This window comes from Plutella xylostella, chromosome 29 (assembly GCF_932276165.1).
Source record: "Plutella xylostella chromosome 29, ilPluXylo3.1, whole genome shotgun sequence".
Lineage (NCBI taxonomy): Eukaryota > Metazoa > Arthropoda > Insecta > Lepidoptera > Plutellidae > Plutella > Plutella xylostella.
In genome coordinates this window covers 2,422,512-2,444,901 of record NC_064009.1, presented here as the reverse complement: position 1 = coordinate 2,444,901, position 22,390 = coordinate 2,422,512, and the positions used below count along the sequence as shown (strand labels likewise).

General features: G+C 40.2%; 1 protein-coding gene across 1 annotated transcript in view; it reads right to left on the bottom strand.

The window, feature by feature from the left end:
- Nucleotides 1-1,240: 1,240 nt before the first annotated feature.
- Nucleotides 1,241-22,390, bottom strand: part of LOC105394607 (calcium-transporting ATPase type 2C member 1) — a 28,409-nt gene continuing 7,259 nt past the window's right edge. Inside the window, exons 3-21 of the mRNA XM_048631527.1 lie at nucleotides 20,763-20,928; nucleotides 16,515-16,671; nucleotides 14,927-15,054; nucleotides 14,280-14,410; nucleotides 13,709-13,946; nucleotides 13,214-13,345; nucleotides 12,673-12,839; nucleotides 11,128-11,273; nucleotides 10,377-10,470; nucleotides 9,812-9,920; nucleotides 9,197-9,376; nucleotides 8,218-8,315; nucleotides 7,775-7,862; nucleotides 7,307-7,436; nucleotides 6,431-6,600; nucleotides 5,763-5,926; nucleotides 3,353-3,486; nucleotides 2,762-2,865; nucleotides 1,241-2,295 (exon numbers count right to left, since the gene is read on the bottom strand). Of these exons, the coding sequence (XP_048487484.1) occupies nucleotides 2,162-2,295; nucleotides 2,762-2,865; nucleotides 3,353-3,486; nucleotides 5,763-5,926; nucleotides 6,431-6,600; nucleotides 7,307-7,436; nucleotides 7,775-7,862; nucleotides 8,218-8,315; nucleotides 9,197-9,376; nucleotides 9,812-9,920; nucleotides 10,377-10,470; nucleotides 11,128-11,273; nucleotides 12,673-12,839; nucleotides 13,214-13,345; nucleotides 13,709-13,946; nucleotides 14,280-14,410; nucleotides 14,927-15,054; nucleotides 16,515-16,671; nucleotides 20,763-20,928 (2,670 nt within the window). The 3' untranslated portion in view covers nucleotides 1,241-2,161. The remainder of the gene's footprint in view (nucleotides 2,296-2,761; nucleotides 2,866-3,352; nucleotides 3,487-5,762; nucleotides 5,927-6,430; nucleotides 6,601-7,306; nucleotides 7,437-7,774; nucleotides 7,863-8,217; nucleotides 8,316-9,196; nucleotides 9,377-9,811; nucleotides 9,921-10,376; nucleotides 10,471-11,127; nucleotides 11,274-12,672; nucleotides 12,840-13,213; nucleotides 13,346-13,708; nucleotides 13,947-14,279; nucleotides 14,411-14,926; nucleotides 15,055-16,514; nucleotides 16,672-20,762; nucleotides 20,929-22,390) is intronic.

Genomic DNA, 22,390 nt, shown 5'->3' with positions numbered 1-22,390 from the left:
ATACATTTTACAAGTAACATACATAACATAATAACTACAATCTAAATAAATAGCTAATAATAGTAATGCGAATCGGCATTGTAAAATATAATTTTTCGAAGTTCTAACAGACAATTATTCTTTATCTAACGTCTAGCTATCCAACATATAACTTGTTTAACTAACCCCCCGTACAGTTGACCAAGGGTCAATCAACCAAAACTAACAGTTGTTATTTATTTAAATTTCTGTTTGCAAACTTCAAAAAATATATTTCTCCGACGTTTAAAATAATCTATCGCAATCATAAATTTTGCTAAAAACCCGTCTTACACACACAAGCACCATTTCACATCTTAGACGTGAGATAATAATGAAAATACAGTATGAACTATATAATGTATTCTTTGAAACATAACAGTGTGCTGATCCAATAAATGCTGTAAAATCTATGAGAACAGAAGTAAAAATTACCTATTCATTACTCTTCCCAACCTTTGAATAAATATTTTTCTGTGATGTCTTCATGATATGACTTTATTAAGACCACCGCTGTTTCCCAACCTTGATATTCTACATTCAAGATATGTCAAACTTTTTTAAATTCGCTCACACCTTTACACTTCCATTTAGTAATTAAATCGTTTACGTTCAAACTGAGGTAATAGAAATACAACATTTTCATTTAATTAATTAAATAAACCTATGAATCTCAAACTTCCCTCTAAATCACAGCCGCTCCATACCAAAAAACAATGCTACAATTAAAAAGCTACCGTGCAACTAATTTACATAGGGCTCGTTATTAATTGCCATGTGTTCTGAGCCCACGGATACAGCAATATCGCTTCTAAATATATGTAATCTAACGTTCATTTTCGGAATGATGTAAAAGTGGTTATGAGTTTGTATAAAATCAAATGGCAGATTGGCTACTGTAAACCACGCCCCATTGCTTTTGTTTTCTTTACGCTCCATTGTTTAAAAGAGATAGCATTAATTTTATCCGTGTGCTTCAGTTATGTGTATGAGTGAGGAATGCATATTTAGAAGTAACAGTAAATGGCCTAGAACTATTTGTCATGAAGAACAATGACACGAATTTCAAGTTCCTAGTATAAAAAGACAGTTTGAGTATACCCTAGCTACGTTCTACAGTAATTATCATTATTATAACTTTTCGAAATTTCAAATTTATCCCGCTAATTCTTAAGCTAGAACTTTAATGGTTATAGATTTTACTACAAAAACGTTAAACATGCTTGTTTTTTACTCTTTTTAATTGCCACATTTTTCTACATAACGGTAGATTTACCCACATTTACGGTTTTTGTAGTAAGACTGTATGTATGTCCCTATATTATATTGGTTCAATACAATTTTCTAAGGCCGAGAGGTGACCACTTAACATCTAGAATAATAATATTATAATCACTGCTAACACTACTGAGATTGATACACAAAACTGTCAAAAAGAAAATTAATATAAAAATACACAGACACAAAACCATACTTAATAAAAGTAAAATAATGCAAGTATAGAAAATAGTTACGAAAATAAATTATAATCAAAGACAACTCCAAAAATACTGTAGCGTTCAAATATATAGTCCGAAAGACTTTTTGAAGTTAACGTAGCTTCTACACCGTTTTTTTTTTTAATTTACTTAAAATCCCTTTTTGGGAAATTTTGCGGTAAACCATTAACTTCAAATAGCCGTTCAAAAACCGTAACGTACTAAGTAAATAAATAAATAAACGTAGCTAAACATATTCCGATTTGCCGTCGAAAATCGAGAAGAGACGACTACCACTGACTACTATTACGGACACAAAATCACTACGCAGACATTCACTGTTCTGTCATTTTCACTTAGACTACACTGACGACGCGTTTTTGACGCGATACGTCACACTGACGCACGTCACCACAGTGACGTAGCCATTCGGAGGCGAGATCTTCAGCAATAATTACTCGGGCCTGACACATGACATCATCATGACTCACACCATCAATTTCCATCACACAATCAACTAGATCAACAGTTGATTCGACTTACAACGTCGGTGCAACAAAATTGGCGGGACAAGTCACTCTGACACACTGCGTCACGTTAACAGCTGTCACGGTGACAGCTGTCAGTGCGGGGCCCGTTTACTGCGCCTTCCTTTCGGTCTCCTGTCATACAAAGTCCATGGCGCTTTGTGCCTTCGACGAGTACTTGTTGGATCGCTTCTTGAGCAGGCGTTCGATGACCTTCTTGATCTCGCTAGCAAAGAACACGCTGGACGTCAGGCAGACTAGGAAGATGAGATCTGTAAGAGAGGATAATAGTTTAATTACGTCTGCCCAAGTTGTCTTCCCACTAGGTAGTAGTCTGTATTTAGAAAGTTAGCAAAAACTATGAGTACTATTACGGTTTCTTTAGAAACAGTGAAGAGTCACAAGCGGTAGCGACACCTATACACAGATGCAAACTCCTACAGTCTTCAGCTTACTCTTACTAACACTAGACACAGACGAGGATCTGGCACCGCGGTAAAGATTTCCCAGCTACATTAGCGTCATGGGCCACAGCTGCCGTTGCACGGGTTCGTTATCAACTTAGATAAACGTCACTATACCCCTATTCACCATTACTGTGATTGGTGGAATGCTAAACGAGTTTGCTGATGTTGATAACAGATCTAGTTCTCTCTCAAAGACGCTCTTTCATTCACCACAACAACATACAGGGTGTGCAAGCCCCGCACAACAACACTATACAGGGTGTGTCCTCACCGTGTCCGGTGAGCGCCTCGGTGACGAAGATCTTCTGCAGCGGCGGGCAGTACACCACCAGCGCCTGCCCCAGCAGACTCAGCGAGACCGCCAGCAGGAACATTCTGGAAGATAAGTTATAGTAGATGTTTAGTTTAGTGTTCTGACGTTCAAACGCCACTCCAATTACTATACTTCGGCCGATGAGATAATGCATTTTTGACATTTGCTTATGTCTGGTAAACGGTCTTACTACACTTTAAATATGCATATAGATAAGTCATACTACATATATACCGCATTATTATCTATACTATTATATTACAGAGGAGTATTAAATTCTAGCTCGAGCGAAACTTTTGTATCCCCTTATTTTTAGCTCACCTGCCTGAAATTCGTCCTAGTTAGATTGGATCAGCAAACGTTGTTGCAATAGCTGAGTTAGGCGCGCCGTGGATGCAAGAATAGATCTCATTTCTGTAGTAGATTGACAATGGTCATGCTAACGGATATCGGATCTTGTGGTAGGAAAGCCTCGCATATTTGACAAGCTCACGGATTAAACCCCACCCTGTATAGTACGTGCTTGTGAGCACCCTGTATAGTACGTACTTGTTGGCGCACAGTCCTATGGCGAAGATGGACTTGCTCTGTGATCGGCAAGAGAGTGCGTTCCACATGTCGAAGAGAACGAAGCAAGTGAATGTCATCGTCGTGTCGCGAGGGGTGATCTTGTTGTCGGACATCTGTGGGGGGTAAAGGGGGGCGGTTTAGTAAGTATACATAATTGTATTATTTTATTCAGGATATTGCAATAGTGTATGATTTAGTACGCCGAAAGGGGATGACTTAAAGTCTATCAAGACGATTATCGGGTATTAACCAAATACAAGTGATACGCTGAGTTTCACCCATTGTAGCACGGTGAAGCAGTCAAATCCCAAGATTTGTGCTGTTTCTGGTGCCAATTGGGTGTTGCAACATGACACATGGGCGTAAAGTTGATCGTTATGTCGCTAGCTGCCAAAATAAATCCATAAAAACTATACCTATACCAACTATACCGAAACCGCTTACCGTCACGTATCGCTTGTCGACGCATTACGAGCTCACATCGCCGCGATTTGCATTTTTTTCTAAATACCTACACACATTTTCCTTTTTTTATCCTTCTTTCGCTTTTACGGTTTCATATCTATGTTGAACACGCACAACGCAACGTTTGGCGGTTCCTTGACAATCACACTTAGCACACATACCTCTCTGTTGAACACCCACAGCGTGCCGGCTATGATGATGGCGGCAGACCAAACCTCGTGTAGTATAGAGCGTGGGACACCCCCGCACTCTCACCTAATTGGCACTTAATTATAACCATGTAAAATGAGGGCAACCTTCCCAGGGATAAAAATCTCAAATATGTAAAGATTAAACCCGGGAATTACTAATTTATCCTATTAACCTTTTTTATGAAATAAACATATCAAATTTTAATATATATATATATATATATATATATATATGTATATATTTTTTACCTCTCAGTTGAAGGGTGCGTATTGCGACGTATAAAAACGAAATGTATAATTTCACATTAATAACGTTCACAACATATAATGAACGTTACGTATAACAACAAAATCTATATTTTCATAAGGTATAAGATTCAATTGGTATATCGTACATTTCATATAATATCAAAATAACTAACACTCACGAGGACTAATATCGATTCGTATAACATACATTACGTATATCAATTAAAATATATACTATAATTTTGTATAAAGTTCTTCTCATATCGCATAATCTGTGTTTAATTACCCAACGCCGTCAAACCCCCTAGCACCAAAACCTAAAGATAGGTGCGACGACGAGCAAAGCGAGGAGGAGCGTGTTAGGTGCACATGTTCGTCGAAACCAAAGCGGAGCGCAGCGAAGCGGAGCGGAGCGGAGCGGAGCGTCTCCCAACATAGCTTCAATAATAATAATGCTGTGAAAACCCCTAGTACCAAAACCTAAAGATAGGTGCGACGACGAGCAAAGCGAGGAGGAGCGTGTTAGGTGCACATGTTCGTCGAAACCAAAGCGGAGCGCAGCGAAGCGGAGCGGAGCGTCTCCCAACATAGCTTCAATAATAATAATGCTGTGAAAACCCCTAGTACCAAAACCTAAAGATAGGTGCGACGACGAGCAAAGCGAGGAGGAGCGTGTTAGGTGCACATGTTCGTTAAAAGCAAAGCGGAGCGCAGCGAAGCGGAGCGGAGCGTCACCCAACATAGCTCCAATAATAATATATATTTTTGTTCATTATACATAATGTTATTATATACGGTGAACAATATATGATATAAACGTTATATATTTTAATCGATATATCAATTGAAATTATACTTTTTGAACGTTATTCTTTACAAAATTATGTATTTAGTAATTATGCCTTTCGTTTGTTATGCACAGTGATCGTTATACTTAATAAATTTATATCATATGGGCGTATACCTTGTGAATGTTATACCATGCGTTTTTATACCTCGTATTACTTACCCCTCTGTTGAAAACCCACAGCGTGCCGGCTATGATGATGGCGGCAGACATGAGCACGTTGATCAGCAGTCCTCGGGAGATGATGCGTCGCTTGGTGTCTCGTGGTGCGCGGGTCACCACCTCGTGTAGTAGTATAGACTATAGAGCGTGGGACACCCCTCACCTCTCTGTTGAACACCCACAGCGTGCCGGCTATGATGATGGCGGCAGACACCACCTCGTGTAGTAGTATAGACCCCGCACTCTCACCTAATTGGCACTTAATTATAACCATGTAAAATGAGGGCAACCTTCTCAGGGATAAAAATCTCAAATATGTAAAGATTAAACCCGGGAATTACTAATTTATCCAATTAAAAACAGTTTTTTTTTACCTCTCTGTTGAACACCCACAGCGTGCCGGCTATGATGATGGCGGCAGACACCACCTCGTGTAGTAGTATAGACTATAGAGCGTGGGACACCCCCGCCTCACCTCTCTGTTGAACACCCACAGCGTGCCGGCTATGATGATGGCGGCAGACATGAGCACGTTGATCAGCAGTCCGCGCGAGATGATGCGTCGCTTGGTGTCTCGTGGTGCGCGGGTCACTACCTCGTGGTCCACTGGTTCTACGCCGAGGGATTGGGCTGGGGGGCCTGGGGATGGAAAAGAGGGGGGTTATTGTAAGGGGGGTATAACTGTAGGGGTATTTGAATCGATTGATCGCGGTTAGATATGATTCGGCGCATTTTGGATGTCGAGGTTTGACAAAAGCCACTGGAGCGTTTATAAATTAATTTACAAGAGTTTTATTAAAATATTATAGTCTCTGTTACAGAGGTAAATATAATTAGCATTCTCAGCCATAGAGGCAACCACAACTGTAAAGGTGTAAACACGGTGACTGAGCTTCAACCAACTGGTTTATTAACCTACCTCCAATAGTGTACATACATAGGTACAAGTACATAATATATATCGACAACAACAAGTGACTATTCACTTGAAAGAACGAATTCCACATAATATATTCGTAGTGTTGCTATGCCCACAGAAGTAATTTTGTACTAATGAGTAAGTACCTCAAATACTTTGAAAGCTTATGGCTTAAATCCTGGTTTCGCTGCCATAACCTTCAATGGCTTTAATCTATCACTCACCGTCCATAATAATATTGATCCACAGTATCTGCATAGCGTTCAACGGGTTGGGTATGCCCATCAGGGTTGCCAGTGCGATGAGAGACAGCGCGGCTATGGACGTGGACAGCTGGAAACGGACGAAGTTGCGGATGTTGTAGAATATGCACTTGCCCTCTTCTATGGCGGCGCTGTGGGACAGAAAATATATTAATTGTGTTTGAATTTTATTAATTAAAATTAAGGTTGTAATAACTACGAGAGAAAAAGCTGCATATAAGAAAGGTTTGAATCCTTTAGATTTTTAAAATCAACACCGTAGAGTATCTGCCCTGTGCTGTTAATTTAAATGTATGAATGATACCGTTCCTAGTAGCAGATCTTCATAGACAATTCTTTTAAAGGATCCCATTGGTTGTGGTGCGTCAAAATCATGTGATGCCATTGGTGCGCGCTATGCCGCTCGACCGCTATTGGTCTATTGCGAAAGTGACGTGTTCCGAATATTAGGTAATCATTCGTTCATAAATGCTCATATCATAGCTATTATTGCAAAACTAGCTGTTCCCGCGAGCTTCGCTTCGCCTTAAAAAGTTTTCCCGTGGGAATTCCGGGATAAAAAGTAGCCTATGTTCTTTCTGAGGGTCTAGACCATAATTATGTATACCAAATTTCATTCAAATCTGTTGAGTATTTTTGGCGTGAAAGAGTAACAGACAGACAGACAGACACACACTTTTGCATTTATAATATTAAGTTAGGATTAGTTAGGATTCTCTGTATGTATGTCGTAAAAAATATTTTAGGTTAATCGATACTATTTCAGTATCGAATGTATCGATTGAACCTAAGAACCTACGACGTGACTGCCATTTGCCGGTATTTTTAGGTACTTACATAATGGTAGCGAAGTCATCATCAACCAATATCATGTCAGCGGCCTCCTTGCACACATCAGTCCCGTTCATGCCCATCGCTATGCCGATGTCAGCGCGCTTCAGAGCCACCCCGTCGTTCACACCGTCACCTGGGGGACAAGATTTATATTAGTACAGTTCAGTTCACCTAAGTTGACTAATGGTCCTGTGGAAGGTTTTAGGAGGAATGGTTGTTTTGGTGAGTTTTTTACACAAGTACTTCAGATAAAACCGAAATTGATAACCAATGAACCGTTCTGAGCCAGCATACCTAGCACAGAGCCCAAGACCTGACCAAAACTGTGACAATTACGATAAGTTATCCCAAAATACATTTACACACCCACATAAATCATACATGCCTTTATTGATTATATTTATCACGACGTATATTGCGATTGCAAGTGTCTTCATGTGGCAACTTAGTTTCTTATATATTTTTTCATACCTGTCATGCCCACAATATTGCCGAGTCGTTGCAGAGACTTCACGATTGACAGCTTGTGTTTTGGGGTCACCCTGTAGAACACCGTCACCTAAAGACAAAATAATATATATATGACTTTTAGCAATATTTGAATAGATGTAATCTATATACCTAGTTACAGATAGTAAAAACACACATACCTACTCTGGTTAGTGAAATTTGTTGGACTCAGAACGTCCAGGTCAGAGTGTTATGGCGCTCCTAGAATGAGACTTATGTCGATAGCTACAATTTCTGCTGAATTCTATTCTTTTAGACAGTGGGCCTAATACAGGTTTGACAGTTTTCAGAAAAATATGAAATGAAACGCATACAAAGTGGCGCCTCTAGCGGAAACTTTGACAAATAATTTATACAGATTACTAAATATAACGTTACTAGACGCACATATGTGGTTAACTTACATTCTCAATGCACCGGTCGAGTTCGTCCTCAGACATGGCGTCGAGCTGGTCGCCGGACAGCGACTGCGAGTGCAGGACATCCAGGCCGATCATTTGAGCTGAAACAATAAATACATTTTATTAACACTTTATAACAAGGGATCCCAAAATTAAGGATACATTTTTTTTAGAACCTACCTCATAATATCTAATACCTCGAGTTCATTATGAAAAAGCTAAAAACGTTTTTTGCAGAAATTAAATTAACTTCAAGGGAAGGTCGTGATAAATTTTCGCATTTTCAAAGTTACTGAATATGTCGAAATGGAAACAACACGGATAAGCTTCCATCCTGTATGGTTATAGGAAGAGGCATAGAGGTTATAGATGTTACTCAAGAGGTAGATAAATCCAGGCTAGTGAATAGATAAAATGCTCCCTCATGTACCTATGTAATCGTCAAATCTCGTGAACTGTTGATCGTGACAGTGTGGCTAAAGCTACTTGTAGCGTGGGACTCTCCTCACCTGTGTAGCGTGGGACGCCCCTCACCTGTGGCTATAGAGGTGGGGCTAGCGTCTCCAGTCAGCATCTTGACCCTGACGCCGGCGGCGCGCAGGGTGGCTACTGCGACGGCGACGGTGGGTCTACTGCGACTGTACCTGTGCCGTCTGACTGAAGGTACAGTGCCTGTCGTGTTATGGCCACTGGGCTCGGTATCTTCAGGTCACTATAAATATATCAAATAGTTCTTTTCTCAAGGGTGGTGTACCTTTTTCTGCATTATTTTTCTGTTCCAGTGTGTCAAATAAAATTTTAATTCTTTCTTTCTATCTTTCTTACCTGTGGCGATGGCCGTGGGGCTCGCGTCTCCAGTCAGCATCTTGACCCTGACCCCGGCGGCGCGCAGGGTGGCTACTGCGACTGTACCTGTCACTACAGCGGTGGGTCTACTTCGACTGTACCTGTGGCTATAGCAGTGGCTCTACTCCTACTGTACCTGTGGCTATAGCCGTAGGGCTGGCGTCTCCAGTCAGCATCTTGACCCTGACCCCGGCGGCGCGTAGGGTGGCTACTGCGGCGGCGACGCGCGGCCGCGGCGGGTCCACTACTCCGACCACGCCCGTGTAGGTTAGAGAGTCGAGGTTCGTGCCGCGGGCTAGGGCTATTACTCGGAGGCCTGGGGGGGTTGAAATGAAATGGTGAGTTTGATGATAACGAAGTTCGGCTCATCTTTAAATATAATTGATTAACATACTTCGACGAACCAAAGTAATAGTATGATTCTTGTCTGGCGGTTTTATTCATCGAGAACACCGCATGTTATAAATGTTTAGGTCACAATTAACAATGATTGTGTAAAACATGGCTTGAACATTTAGTTCTACCGACCACAACGTCCTTGTTCTTTTCACTATTTTACCGTTAATTTACTTAAATGATGCAAACTTATGCGTAGTGTCACGTCATTGACATTGCTGTGTTCTAACATTTATCTTTTAATTTAACCCTACCACTTGGGTGATTCAATGCCTTTATTACCTACTCATATTGCTTTATACAGCCAAATATCACTACAGCGGTTTAGTTTACAGCAGACTATTCATTAGCTCACCCATGCGTCCAATGTTGTAAGATTCCATCATGAAGCTGTCTCGCTTGTCCTTCGTAATAGGCGAGTAGTTCCCGCTGCTGTCTATGAACTGAGTGCACAGAGGCAGCACCTGGAAACAACATTTTGAATAACTAAAATGTTTTTTTCGGCGAGCGTGGCATTAAAATGTTTATTCGTGTGATTGCCGGGATAAAAAGTAGTCCAGAGATAAATTCGCATGATCGAATCATATCGCACGTACGTAGTGTGTAGTGTGTAGTAGTGTCGTTTATATAGGGTGTTGCAAAGGAGGTATATTAGGCGGAAAGGGGGTTGGTCAGCGGGTCATACTGAACAACTTTTGACATTGAGAGTCATCCATTTTCGGCCTACTTTACCGTTTTTGCATCATCCTGTTTAAGTAAATAAAAATGCCATAGCACGAGCGCCGTTTATTATCCAATCTTTCCCATTCATTGGTATTAGACCTAACAATAGACAATTATTTATTTATTGCACACATATGAGAAATAAATGCACAAAAGGTGGCCTTAATGCGAACATATCCTCAGGCTGAAAAAGTTACCTTCTCAATAGCTCCCTTGACGAAGAATTCCTCTTTCAGCTTGGTGGTGTCGTACTTGGGTGTGCACTTCACGACCATCATTTTCGTTTCGGAACTGAAAATAGAATGCAAATATTTGTAAAAAAAAAAAACACGCACTCACGCCTTGTACTAATGTACTCCCTTGCGGGGTAGGCAGAGGTGCATTGCTGCACCCACTTTTCGCCAGAGTGTTATGTTAGTCCCAATGTAATAGGGGGCGGGCCTATTGCCATTTTACGGGCACATCCAAGACCCGAGAACAAATATTTGTAAACTTCTACAGATATCTTACTTATCAGGTATGGCAATGTGCTTCCAAAATGCAGAAAAAGTATAACATGATAAAGAATGGTACATTTTTGAGCCGACGGCGATGGTTTGTACGAATTTCCATAAGTTGTTCCGAGTGACTCTGTGCGGATCACTTCAAACTATTACTATCCGGCTCGAAGGACCAAATCAAACTGACTATCAACTATAGTCTTCAGCAGTCGTTTCTTACAGACCTATTTTGGCTTGTTACACCAGTTATGTCACCAGATAGACAGATAAATAGTTACCTGAACGGTATCTCCTGTATCCGCGTATACTGGTCCCGGACATCTCCCATTTCACTCTTCATGGCAAACGCCAGTAAATCGCCCTCTGACGGCTGCCCCATAAAGGTCACCGCACATATTATAAGCGTACATAAAGGCATGAGATGCCCACAAATATAATAATTAGTTACCTGAACGGTATCTCCTGTATCCTCGTGTACTGGTCCCTGACATCTCCCATGTCGTTCTTCATGGCGCAGGCCAGTAGAGCGCCCTCTGTCGGCTGACCGATGAGAGTGTCTTCGTGGATGTTAGCGTTGTTGCATACTGCTCCCACCTGTGATGATAATGTATGAGTAAATCAATGATTAAATGTATCGTTTTATGGTATTTTGAAGCATCCGTATGGTATCTGATCACTCAGGTTAAGCAACCACTTTTACGGTCAGCAATGGACAACATTTCAAAAAACTAAAGCTGCTATAAATCGAAAACCATTTCGAGATTTAGCTCTAAAGGACACAAAAAAAATGTTTTTGTATTTTTTGGATGTATCATTTTCGAGAAAATCATAAAATAGTAAAAAAGTGCTGATGACGTCATGCATCAGGTGCGATTCATTTTGATGATCAAAGCCTATAGATTTAAAAACAAAGTAACTGTCACTTTCATTTTTGATTGAATTTGACGTTTTATCGTGACGTTGTTGTTTATTTGGGTCATTTTCATTAATTCTGTTCTGACACTTTCTGACTATTTTTTATTTATTATTAACAGATGACCTCTATATAATATGTCCCAGAGCCATGCCACCGCCTACACAGCTGAAAAAATGCTTCTGCTTATTTTTTTACATGATAAGTACCTACTTTCCATCATCAGAAATATCAATGTCATTTGAAAATGACCCATTTGTTGGTTGGCATGTAAACAAAGTTTAAATGTCACTTGTCAGTGTCATTTATGTTTTTTTTCGAGACTCATGCAATAGACAAAAATAAAAATTGAGCCTAATATGTGACTTCACTTCCGGTTTTAAAATAATTAACTTTAAAGTTAAAAATAACATGCAAAAATTTATGTATATACAAAATAAAAAAATACGGGTCCACTAATTTTCTATAATCTTTCCGAATAGCTAATAAAAATATAGGGTAAAGAAAATGAAATGTTGTCCATTGGATGGGTGACCGATTTCAAGTGGTTCTTTTCTGGACGTTTCCGTGCTTCGAACGGCACGTTAAGTGGTCCCGGTTGATGCTTCGGCAGCAGTCGTTAAGCCTAGTACGGCTCGCGATCTATCACGTGAGTACAAATGTATGTAATGACGCGTGACGCTTGCGAGTCACCTCTGACTACCCCTTCGGGGATAACAGTCGTGAGCACATGTATGTATGTATGTATGTATGTAAATTACGTATGTAAATTACGAGTCACGTAAAGGGTCCCTCTGCTGAAAATCAGCGCTGCACGTACATTTTTGTACGTGTAGCATATGCTGAGCTCGGGGCCTTTTTGGCGCTGCGCTGATGCACCACCAACACAGACTGGCTAGGTATTCTTTATTAGTTTCTTTTGTATTTTTTGTATGTTTCTTTTCTATTTTTTATTTTTTGTGTACTATCTGTGTTTGTGTTATTAGCGTATAGGTAAATTGTTTTTCTGTGTATGTGGTGTATTTGTGTAGTACTAAATAAATATATTTTCTTTCTTTCTTAGTTTCTAAGTGTTCTCACCTCAAGCAGCGAGTAGACCGCGTTGCGAGCCTGGTCACAGTCGCGTCCCTTGTACGCTCTAAGGGAGATCTGACCGCGCGCGTTATACCCCGCGCCCGATACCTCCGCTATGTGGCCGCCGGAGGTGGATATTGTTGTGACTGTCATCTCGTTCTTGGTTAGTGTGCCTGTAGGAAAAGGGAATGGTATCAGAAATATGTTAATGACTTTGTCTGTTCAAAAGTTCAGAATTAGCGGAGACGTAACGGTTCATTAACATACGATTAACCGATGAACTGTTATCACTCAGAATGTTTCGCCCAACGAACGCACAATACGTGGTCGCAACGTTTGTTACACAAAAAAAACTGGAAGATGACAGTTCATTGTTGCATGTTGATGAACCCTTACATCCCCGCTAATTCCGAACTTTTGAAATGTGGAGAGGGTTTAGTATTGGCGTTATGTAAAAAAAAACGACTGCGGTTTGGGAGAAAATAACTGGTTTCCAATGATATAACAAACTTTGCACAGAGCGAAAGAAAATGCTTCATTTTCTTACCAGTCTTATCACTGCAGATGACATTAACGCAGCCTAGCGTCTCGACCGTGGGTAGTTTCTTGACTATGGCCTTGCGTTTAGCCATTCGCATCACTCCCAGGGCCAGTGTCACTGTCACCACGATCGGTAGACCTGGGGGGAAGATGGTTTGGTAAATAGTTTGCTTATTTATATTGTGTATTCGGTAAGTGAGTGAGTGAATGATGGTAGATGAATGAGATTATCGATGACGGAATAGTTGTGTAAATAACTGCGTGAAAGATGGGTAATTTTACTAGATTACTTGATATGCTATTAACTAGCTGGGCTTTGTAATTAATTAACTACATACTATCTTATTGAAAAGTTGTTGGTACAACAAGTTAGCAGGTGCATAGGTGTTCATTAAAAATGTACTCGTAGCTGTCAAGAATGCATAAGCATTTAAAGAGCAATAGTGATAAGAAATTAATGGATAAGAGAACGAATGACAGAAAAACAACAACATTCACTCACCTTCAGGTATAGCAGCGACGGCCAAACTAACACTGATGGTAAACATGTCCTGCAAAGCTTTCCCCTGAAGCCATCCAGCCAGCATTATAAATCCGATGATGAAGAACGAATACATAGACAACTGGGCTCCGAGGGTGTCCATAGACTTCTGTAGAGGGGTTTTAGGAGCTTCTTCCGCTTGCATCATTCGGAATATGTCGCCGAATTCCGAACGTTCGCCGGTGCTGACTACTATGCCCTGGAATGGATATACAATAGTGTTTTATTGGTTGTTTTTGAACGAAACTTTTTGTGTTCGTTAGAGGATTGATCCCCCTGTTGGTAGTAGAACTTTTCAAAACGCTCAAAATTCACCTGATGAAGACTGTGAAAGCAAATCTATAGAACGGATCAACATGAAATTCGGTATGCAATATTAATGCATTGGCTTTTTATCCCAAAATTCCTACGGGCAAACTCTTTTTTAAAAGCCGAATTTCATCTCGCAGGCAACAGCAACTTTTGTAAACAGTGCAATCTTTGTGCCAAAATTCAGTACCTACCTATGTACTCATATTACATCAAGACTAACCTTAGCATTCCCGCATCGTATCAAAGTGCCCATGAACGCCACATTGTCCTTGTTAACCCTTCCGGCGGACGCCTGGCTCGGCAGAGTGTTCTTAACCGCCGGCTCCGTCTCACCAGTGAATGAGGATTCGTCTGGGGAATGGAATTGAAGGGTTAGATTTTGTAGGACTGTCAAAGGTAGCTACTAAGTGAGGTTAACCTATGGCATGGCTAAAACATGCCTTTGTTTAATTTTGGTGGATCTACGCTATATCTGCAGCGTTTTACCCAACGAGTAGAAAGGATTTTTGAGCCTAGAATCGTAAAGCAATTCACGTAAGATACGACCACTGCAAAGAAGGTCATCTTTAAGTCATAATGGAATCGAGCATGTGTGAGGGAAGTAAGAATACCTTCATGACCGTTATGATTGCTGGACTAGCCAGTCAGATTAGCGTCAGTCGCACCACGTCTGGACCAGGTTGCAGCCAGCAAGTGTCGCACTACACCCTGTATACCTGATGATGGACAGGACCTACCTATAGCCAGCTCGGCGCACTCGGACAGGCGCACGTCGGCGGGCACGCGGTCGCCGACTGACAGCTGCACCACGTCGCCCGGGACCAGGTTGCACTACACCCTGTATACCTGATGATGGACAGGACCTACCTATAGCCAGCTCGGCGCACTCGGACAGGCGCACGTCGGCGGGCACGCGGTCGCCGACTGACAGCTGCACCACGTCGCCCGGGACCAGGTTGCGGGCTAGGAAGTGCTCGAGGCTGCCCTCGCGGAGACTGTAGGGGAGAAAGAGATTGTTGATATTCATACAATTTTCTCCCTGTACCTGCTGCAGGTTGACTGGTAGAAAATGCTTTTAGCATTAAGTCCACCGGATTGTAGATAATTACTTTTGTATATTGTGTAATAAAATAATAAATAAATAAATAAAATAAATAAATGTATGTATGGTATGGTATGTACTTTACGTAGAGAAGAGAGTCTGACAAACGTGGCGTGGAATCCGATGTTTTGTTTTCAAATCATAATATTGCATATATTTAGCCCAAGTTTTTTATTAGTGACTTATCGCGTAAAGTATTGCCGGGCAGCAACGGGTGCATTCAGCATTATTATAGTTTCGTGGAACTTGAATAAACTTTAATAATATTTAATTTATCAGTGACTTTATCGTTTATCAACTACAACCCGCATTGCATTCATAAGTTTAACAGGAGTTCAATACATTAAATTAGGAACTTAAAATGGTCCTTCGAGTCGGATCCACCTAATGAACCATGAACTTACGTACCGCACATACTAAACGACAATTCAGCTTATAATTTTATGCACAAGTTCTCATAATGTCACGTTATCAGGTGAAAAAAAAGACCATGAAGACTACATTGTTATGGTTAACTTATACATTTTAATAATGTAGGTATGTTTTAAAAAACACGAGTGTATAAAGTGTGTATACCTAAATATAGGTTTTTCCTGATTTCGATATCGATGTAGAGATATTTATGATTCAACTCCTATGTTATTTATGGCAGTGTGGTAAGATAACAATACGTGTTATTTAAAGATAAATTATGATAATAATAGGTAATAAATCCACATTATAAATAAATCAAAATAATGATTTTTGCATGGTTGGACCTTTTATCACTGTCGCTACGGATGCATAGCTTTATAAATCGATATTGTTTCTTTCGTTTATTTCATGCATAATATGATAACGTTCGGTTGGAATCTCAATATTGATTACACCACAGAAAATTCAAGAAAATTCGATAACGGAAATTGATTGGCCGTTGTAATTAACTAACTGATAACTCTTGGGATTTAAGAGTTTTTGAGTGCAGACCACGGCTAGCCAGCTGAATGGACAGCAAAGTTTGGACAAGGAAGGCCGAGAAAAGAGTATTCTGGCGCTTAATTCAAAAAGTCAATGCTATGTCTCGTAGGGGGCGATTACAAGCCAATAACTATGATACACTTCCATGTAGCATTAAGTAGCATAGCAATGAAAAAGTTAAAACATGACAAGAGAAATGTAGACACCAAATGACGCCAACTTTTTAAAACCTTTCATTTACAATTGGATCAAAATATTTACTTCAATATGACGCTGTAAAATTTACTTCAATATTGCAGATCGCGTCATTAATCTAGTCTTTTCCGTTTAGGAGTAATTTTGTGCTATGGTCACTGGAACTTTTTCATCGTTCGCGAATCGTACTTTGAAACTCACCAATTACAAGATGGCGGCACGAGTTTATTCAGCTCTTCCAGCGACTTCTCGGATCTATACTCCTGCACGAATGCGACGGTCACCACGATGATGATGGCCACCGTGATGGAGATGGCGTCGTCGTATTGTCGCATGAAGATGCTCACGAACGCTGAGCCTGGAAAGAAGTAACACGTGATTTTAATATCGGATACTAAATAGTTTTTCCCGCGAGCTTCGCCTTAAGGGTGCTGAGCGGGGTAGCGGAACGGTGCAGGTAAAAATCATCCAATGAGCGGAGCGCAAATAACATGAGCGGAGTTTTTATGCAATCTCATTGGTCAATTTCTCCGCTCCGCTCCCTCGCTCCACACTGGTGGACAGGCAGCTTAAGGCTACGTCCGCACAGGCAGGAAGTTTGCTTAGCGCTTAGTGAGTCACCAAGCGAGTAAACGAACGTTCTAGATTTCTAGAATCTTCGTGAACGGCCACATTGCGCGCTTGGCGCCTAGCTCGCTTTGTATCAATGCAAGTTCACGAAGATTCTCACCCTATAGTATTGTGGCATCCTTGTGATAGGTCCAGCATACAAGTTTGTTGCTAGATGATGACTCATGTGATGTTTCTAAACTGATGATGATAACATTAAATAACATCTGAAGACCATGCAGTGGCTACTTTTATGAATGATAGTTATGAAGTTATGATTATTAATTATGATAAAATTTCTGCAGATACCAATCTACTGAGACATTTGCGTCACAAGCACACCATGAAAACATGGTTCTGTAAATTACATTTGATAATAACGTTAATTAAATACTATCTGAATAAGACCAGTTATTTCAAAACTCTGTTACGTATCTGTAGCTCATGAAAAAAAAACAGAAATATAAGCCGACAAAGGAAATTGCCACCGTTAATAATATCTTTTACAATACATATCCATGTAAATTTGACATTATTAAAGAGCACTTATTTATACGAAGGTCGAATTAATAAGCATTATTATTGCTATGGATAGTATGGATCCATCCTACATTGAATGACTTCGAACATGAGTTGGTTGAATAAATTAGGTAGTTTTTGAAATGAAAATATTTATTCAGGAAAGGAAAACATTTTACATAATAGTATAGGTACCTTATACAATGGCTAGGTAAGTACTTTCTCTAGCGTAGTTATGTAGGTATTTAGCCAATAATTGATAAATAAAGTCGAACATATTTAGTACGAGTTCTCGAGTGGAGACCACGAACAGGCAAACGCAGCGTGGGACGCCCTCCTGCCCGCTGGACTGACGACCTTAGGCGTGTGGCGGGTAGTGGTTGGATGAGGAAGGCCGAGGACTGAGTGTTGTGGCGCTCCTTGGGAGAGGCCTATGTCCAGCAGTGGATGATTATTGGCTGATGATGATATTTAGGTCTGCAATACGGACAGGGACATTTTGTTGTTTCTCTATCTTTAGCGTCAGTGTTGTTTATTCACAGTTTTAAACTGTAGCAGTATAATGCAAGCCCAGTAAATACAGCCTACCGCTTCAGGTACTTTACCTAATGCTAAAATATCCTTGATAGAGATATAAATATCACAATTACGATGTTATACGTTGTTTGTTTGACAACAATACAACGGACTGTAATAACTTTCAGCATTTCTGTAGGTATGTTTCCGTATTGTATAGAAATAATCACGGGGAAAATTATAGTTTATTGCCGGTTACGGTCGGTGACGCAATCGGATGGAGTTTGATGTTTAGTGCTGGTTTAGTGTCATATACGATCTTACTTCATAATCTAGATTGAGTACCTAAATAATTTTATAAAGGTTTTCCACATCATTATTTATATTCATATTTTTACTTCTTAGAATTGTTAGGTAAATCTTTCTGTCCATATACAGGGTGTTGTAAAAAGGGTATACTAAGCCGAAAGTAAAATTTCCAAAACTAAAAAAGTTGTTCAGGATGACCCCCTGAGTCACCCCCTTTCGGCTTAGCATACCATTTTTGCAACACCCTGTAGAATAGATTAGTACTTATGTATAAATGCAGTGTGCTAAGTAATGTAGGTATGCCGAAAGAGGTTGTGTCTAGTAATAGAGTATCTAGTTTCATATTTTCGCCATACTTCACAATAATACTCATTCGAGTCTACAAAACCATCGCACACGAAACCACATAAACTGTGGCATTCGAGAATAAAGCAACTCGTTCGGGCGAGCCAAGCCACTGACCCCGTGGCTAAGTAAACTGACAATTATTAGAGGCACGCCACAAGTGCCTGGTACTTACAAACCGGTAGGTGCTGGGTTAAGTGGTGTGACAGAAATTACTACGAAGGCATGATGCATAAATGGTGTTATATGAAATGACACACCGTAAAAAGTGGAAGTGGAAGTAGCGGTGGAGGGTTGTGTCTGCCGAAGAACCGATGACTGAGGTATTTATCCCACAGGACACAGGACAGGACTAATGACTTAGAAAATACGTTAGGAAGGCCCAGGACTAAGGTCTATTGACGAAGTTTCAGTGCGCTGCTGTGCGAGCCATGCATGCCTCTATCTCGTTAGTATTAAACTTTCCGATTTTACGACAGGACAGTGTTGTGGCGTTCCTCGAAGGCATGCTCAGACGAGGTACTACTGTCCCCCAGGGTACTATTTGTCCGTGGATGCACAGACATCTCTTATAATATACGGGGTACATTTAGTCCTTCGTGTGCGTTATTCAATACAATTTATGAGAGATCTATTATAATTTGATGGAAAAGTACCCGAAGAGTTAGTAGTCCATTAGTGCATGAGGGCCTATGATGGTGAAGACTATTCAAGCTTCTAAATCCAGAGCTTCCTAAAAGCTTTCACGGTAGTAGGCGCTATCAAGATCATTATTTTCACACCGAGATGGAACAAAGCTAGGCACAACAAAGAACAAGAATTAATTGGAAAGGTCGTTAATGAAAGTAGACACTAGACAGCTTTTAATGAAGTAGACTGTTGTGAGTATGTACCTAATGGTAGTTAGATAGATTTGAAGAAGTTCGAAGTCTATCAAATTAATTACGTGGTCGGTCAAAAGTATTGATTTTTGATAAGAGCTATTACCTAAATTGGACAAACAAATAGATAAATAGTGTGGCAGTTAGACTACAAACTAAGGAACCTAATTCTTACCGCAAATTCGATAGTACCTCTGCCTAGCTCGCAAGGAAGCATCATATTATACTACCTAGTATTTCTTTTTCATGTTAAATTAGTTGTTTCAATGAAATACGCTGAACCTCATAATATTTGACCTGTTAAGATTTGTAATTTTTATGAGTATTATGGTGATTTATAAATGTGAAAGTTAATAATTTGGTTTTTTTTTGTTTACCTGTCCCGTTTGGCCAGTACCAAAACGCACATACCAAGAATCCCAAAAAGTATGCCACGCTATTTTGAGTCTGCTGTTATAAGATACATACCTAATTAAGTAATAATAAAAAATAGGAAATGTTGCAAAAGTATGTCTTGGTTGAATCTTTAAAGAGACTCGCTATTGGAATGGGGTATAACCGAATGGTTTTCCCATAAGGGCCATTCCCAAATTATATGGTTCGCTGAATGAAATGGGTAAGTATTCATTATTTATTGAAGATTACGTAATACACTATACCGTATAGCGTTTTGTTTATTTTTCAGTTAAGTGTGGTAAACTTACTCAGACTCTAAACAGATTCAGCAGCAGTAAGTTGTGTGTTGTGTCGAAATCAAATGCTATCCAAAGAGGAAAAAAACATTACCCTCCTCCTCCGGCAGTCGGAAAAAAACCGTATAGTTTTGCGGAAAACGACATACAATTTTTACGTAGAAACCCTCGCGGCTACCAGGTTCACTGATGAAATCCCACCCTGTGTGCTGTCAGCATGGTCGTAGCTAAGGTGCCCCACCGTATGAGTATGAGGCGTTCGACTTGTCTCCTAAATCTCACCTAGTATAGCATGCGCGAAACATGCTTTGCTAGGTCCATGGGCCTAGCCACAGTGAGGCAGGCTACGACGCTTGCGAGTTTGAGGCAGTCGATTGGTCTCCTAAATTCCACGTTGTATGTAGTATGCTGGCAGCATGGACGTAGCCATTTTGGGGCAGGATAGGGCAAGGTGGGCATGGTGGGGCAGGATACGGCGGCAATATAGAGCGCTTGCAACTTTTACGCCGTCGACTGGTTTCCTAACTTCTGGTTGGTACATCCCTCCAAACTCCTCATTACTTCAGGTATTAACTCACCCAGCAGCAGCAGTATGAGAGGGTTCTGGAACTGCTCGATGTACTTCCTCCAGAGCGGCTCCTCCTCCTTCACGTGGAACTCGTTGGGGCCCACGAAGTTCATGCGGTCGTTGGCCTCGCGCCACGAGAGGCCGCGGCGGACGTCCACGTTCAAACGCGCTGCCACCTGGCGGGAGAAACAGGAGATTAATCTAGATCCTAGATGTATGTATACCCTAAGTCAGTGTTTTTCAACCTGTGGGTCGCGACCCCCTGGGGGGTCGCGAAGCTTCTGTAGGGGGGTCGCCAGAGGTCGAAAAAACTGGGTACTTAAGTGAAAAATACTATAAAGACAATTAATTTAATTAATATTTCTAATAGATAGATCAGCGATCATAAGCATTTTACTCCATCCTTGCGAGCATGGATTTTTATAGCAAACTACTACTAAGGCCGAGTTTTTTGATCCGTGGTCAACTTTAACCATTAGTCAAGTCACTTGTCAAACATGACAGCTCCATACGAATTTTGTTGGATTTAAACTAATGGTAGGAGGCATTTTTGACCAATGGTTGAGTTAACTAGGGATCAAAAAACTGGCCCTAAATCTGGCCAAAATCTGTAGCTTTCCCGAGAAATCTTTTGTTGATACCTACATACAGAAGAAGATTACAATTAGCTCGAGTCTACTCTTACCTCATCTTGCCTCTCAGCGTAAATTATTAAATTAGAGAAGGTTTTTTGATTGTTTTTTTGGTTCAGGTCATTTTTGCTTCCAATGAGTGCAGAAAATAATAAGTAATAATATTAAATGTATTAAAATATAATGGTTTTCAAAATTACGTATAAATTAACAACTCTTCTCAGATTTTTCAAAGGGAATCCAGAGGCTGATAATAATAACAGAATTGAATTATTCAGGGTGTTGCAACAAGGGTATTTTTTCCGCAAGTTTTAAAATATAATTCTGATTTCATTTTTGGGCTTAGATATGTCGCAGGCAACTGGTTTAATCTCCTGTTTGATTGAACCACTAGCCCGTTCATTGGATGGCGCTGTTCAGTTGTATGACTAGGCCGAACGTTGATTGTACAAGCGTCACAAAACGTCCAACTAGTTAGCTGACTTAAAATCAGTCAGGTGGTGAATAAAACAAATATGGCGTCTAACAGGTAACAGCTGACACAAAAAGCACCTATATTGTTAGTTTTTTGCAAATAAATTAGTTTTAACCTCTAGAATGCCGTGTGCCAGATCTGTCCCAACCCCCCTTGTCTGCCTAGTGACAGATCTGTCCCAAGAGCAGTTCATCGCGATTTTTGCGATTTTAGTTATTAATTACCATGAAATAGAGTATGAAATCACCTTTAATTTATTCTATATGAATGAAACAACCATCGACAACATTCATTGAGTCAAAAACTTCACTTGTTTACTAGTAGCGCGAAATTCAAATTTTGGTACCTTGAACAGTCCTTGTACTCGCGACTGTTGGTAATAAAATAGTGATTTCGTATGGAAAAAACGTCAAAAGGTAAGTAAATACTATGTTTTTTTGTTATTTATTCAATTTTGAAGGTATATTGATAAATCAATAGTATAAAAAAATACAAAAAATCTAGTTTTTATCGATCTAAAATTGTACCGCA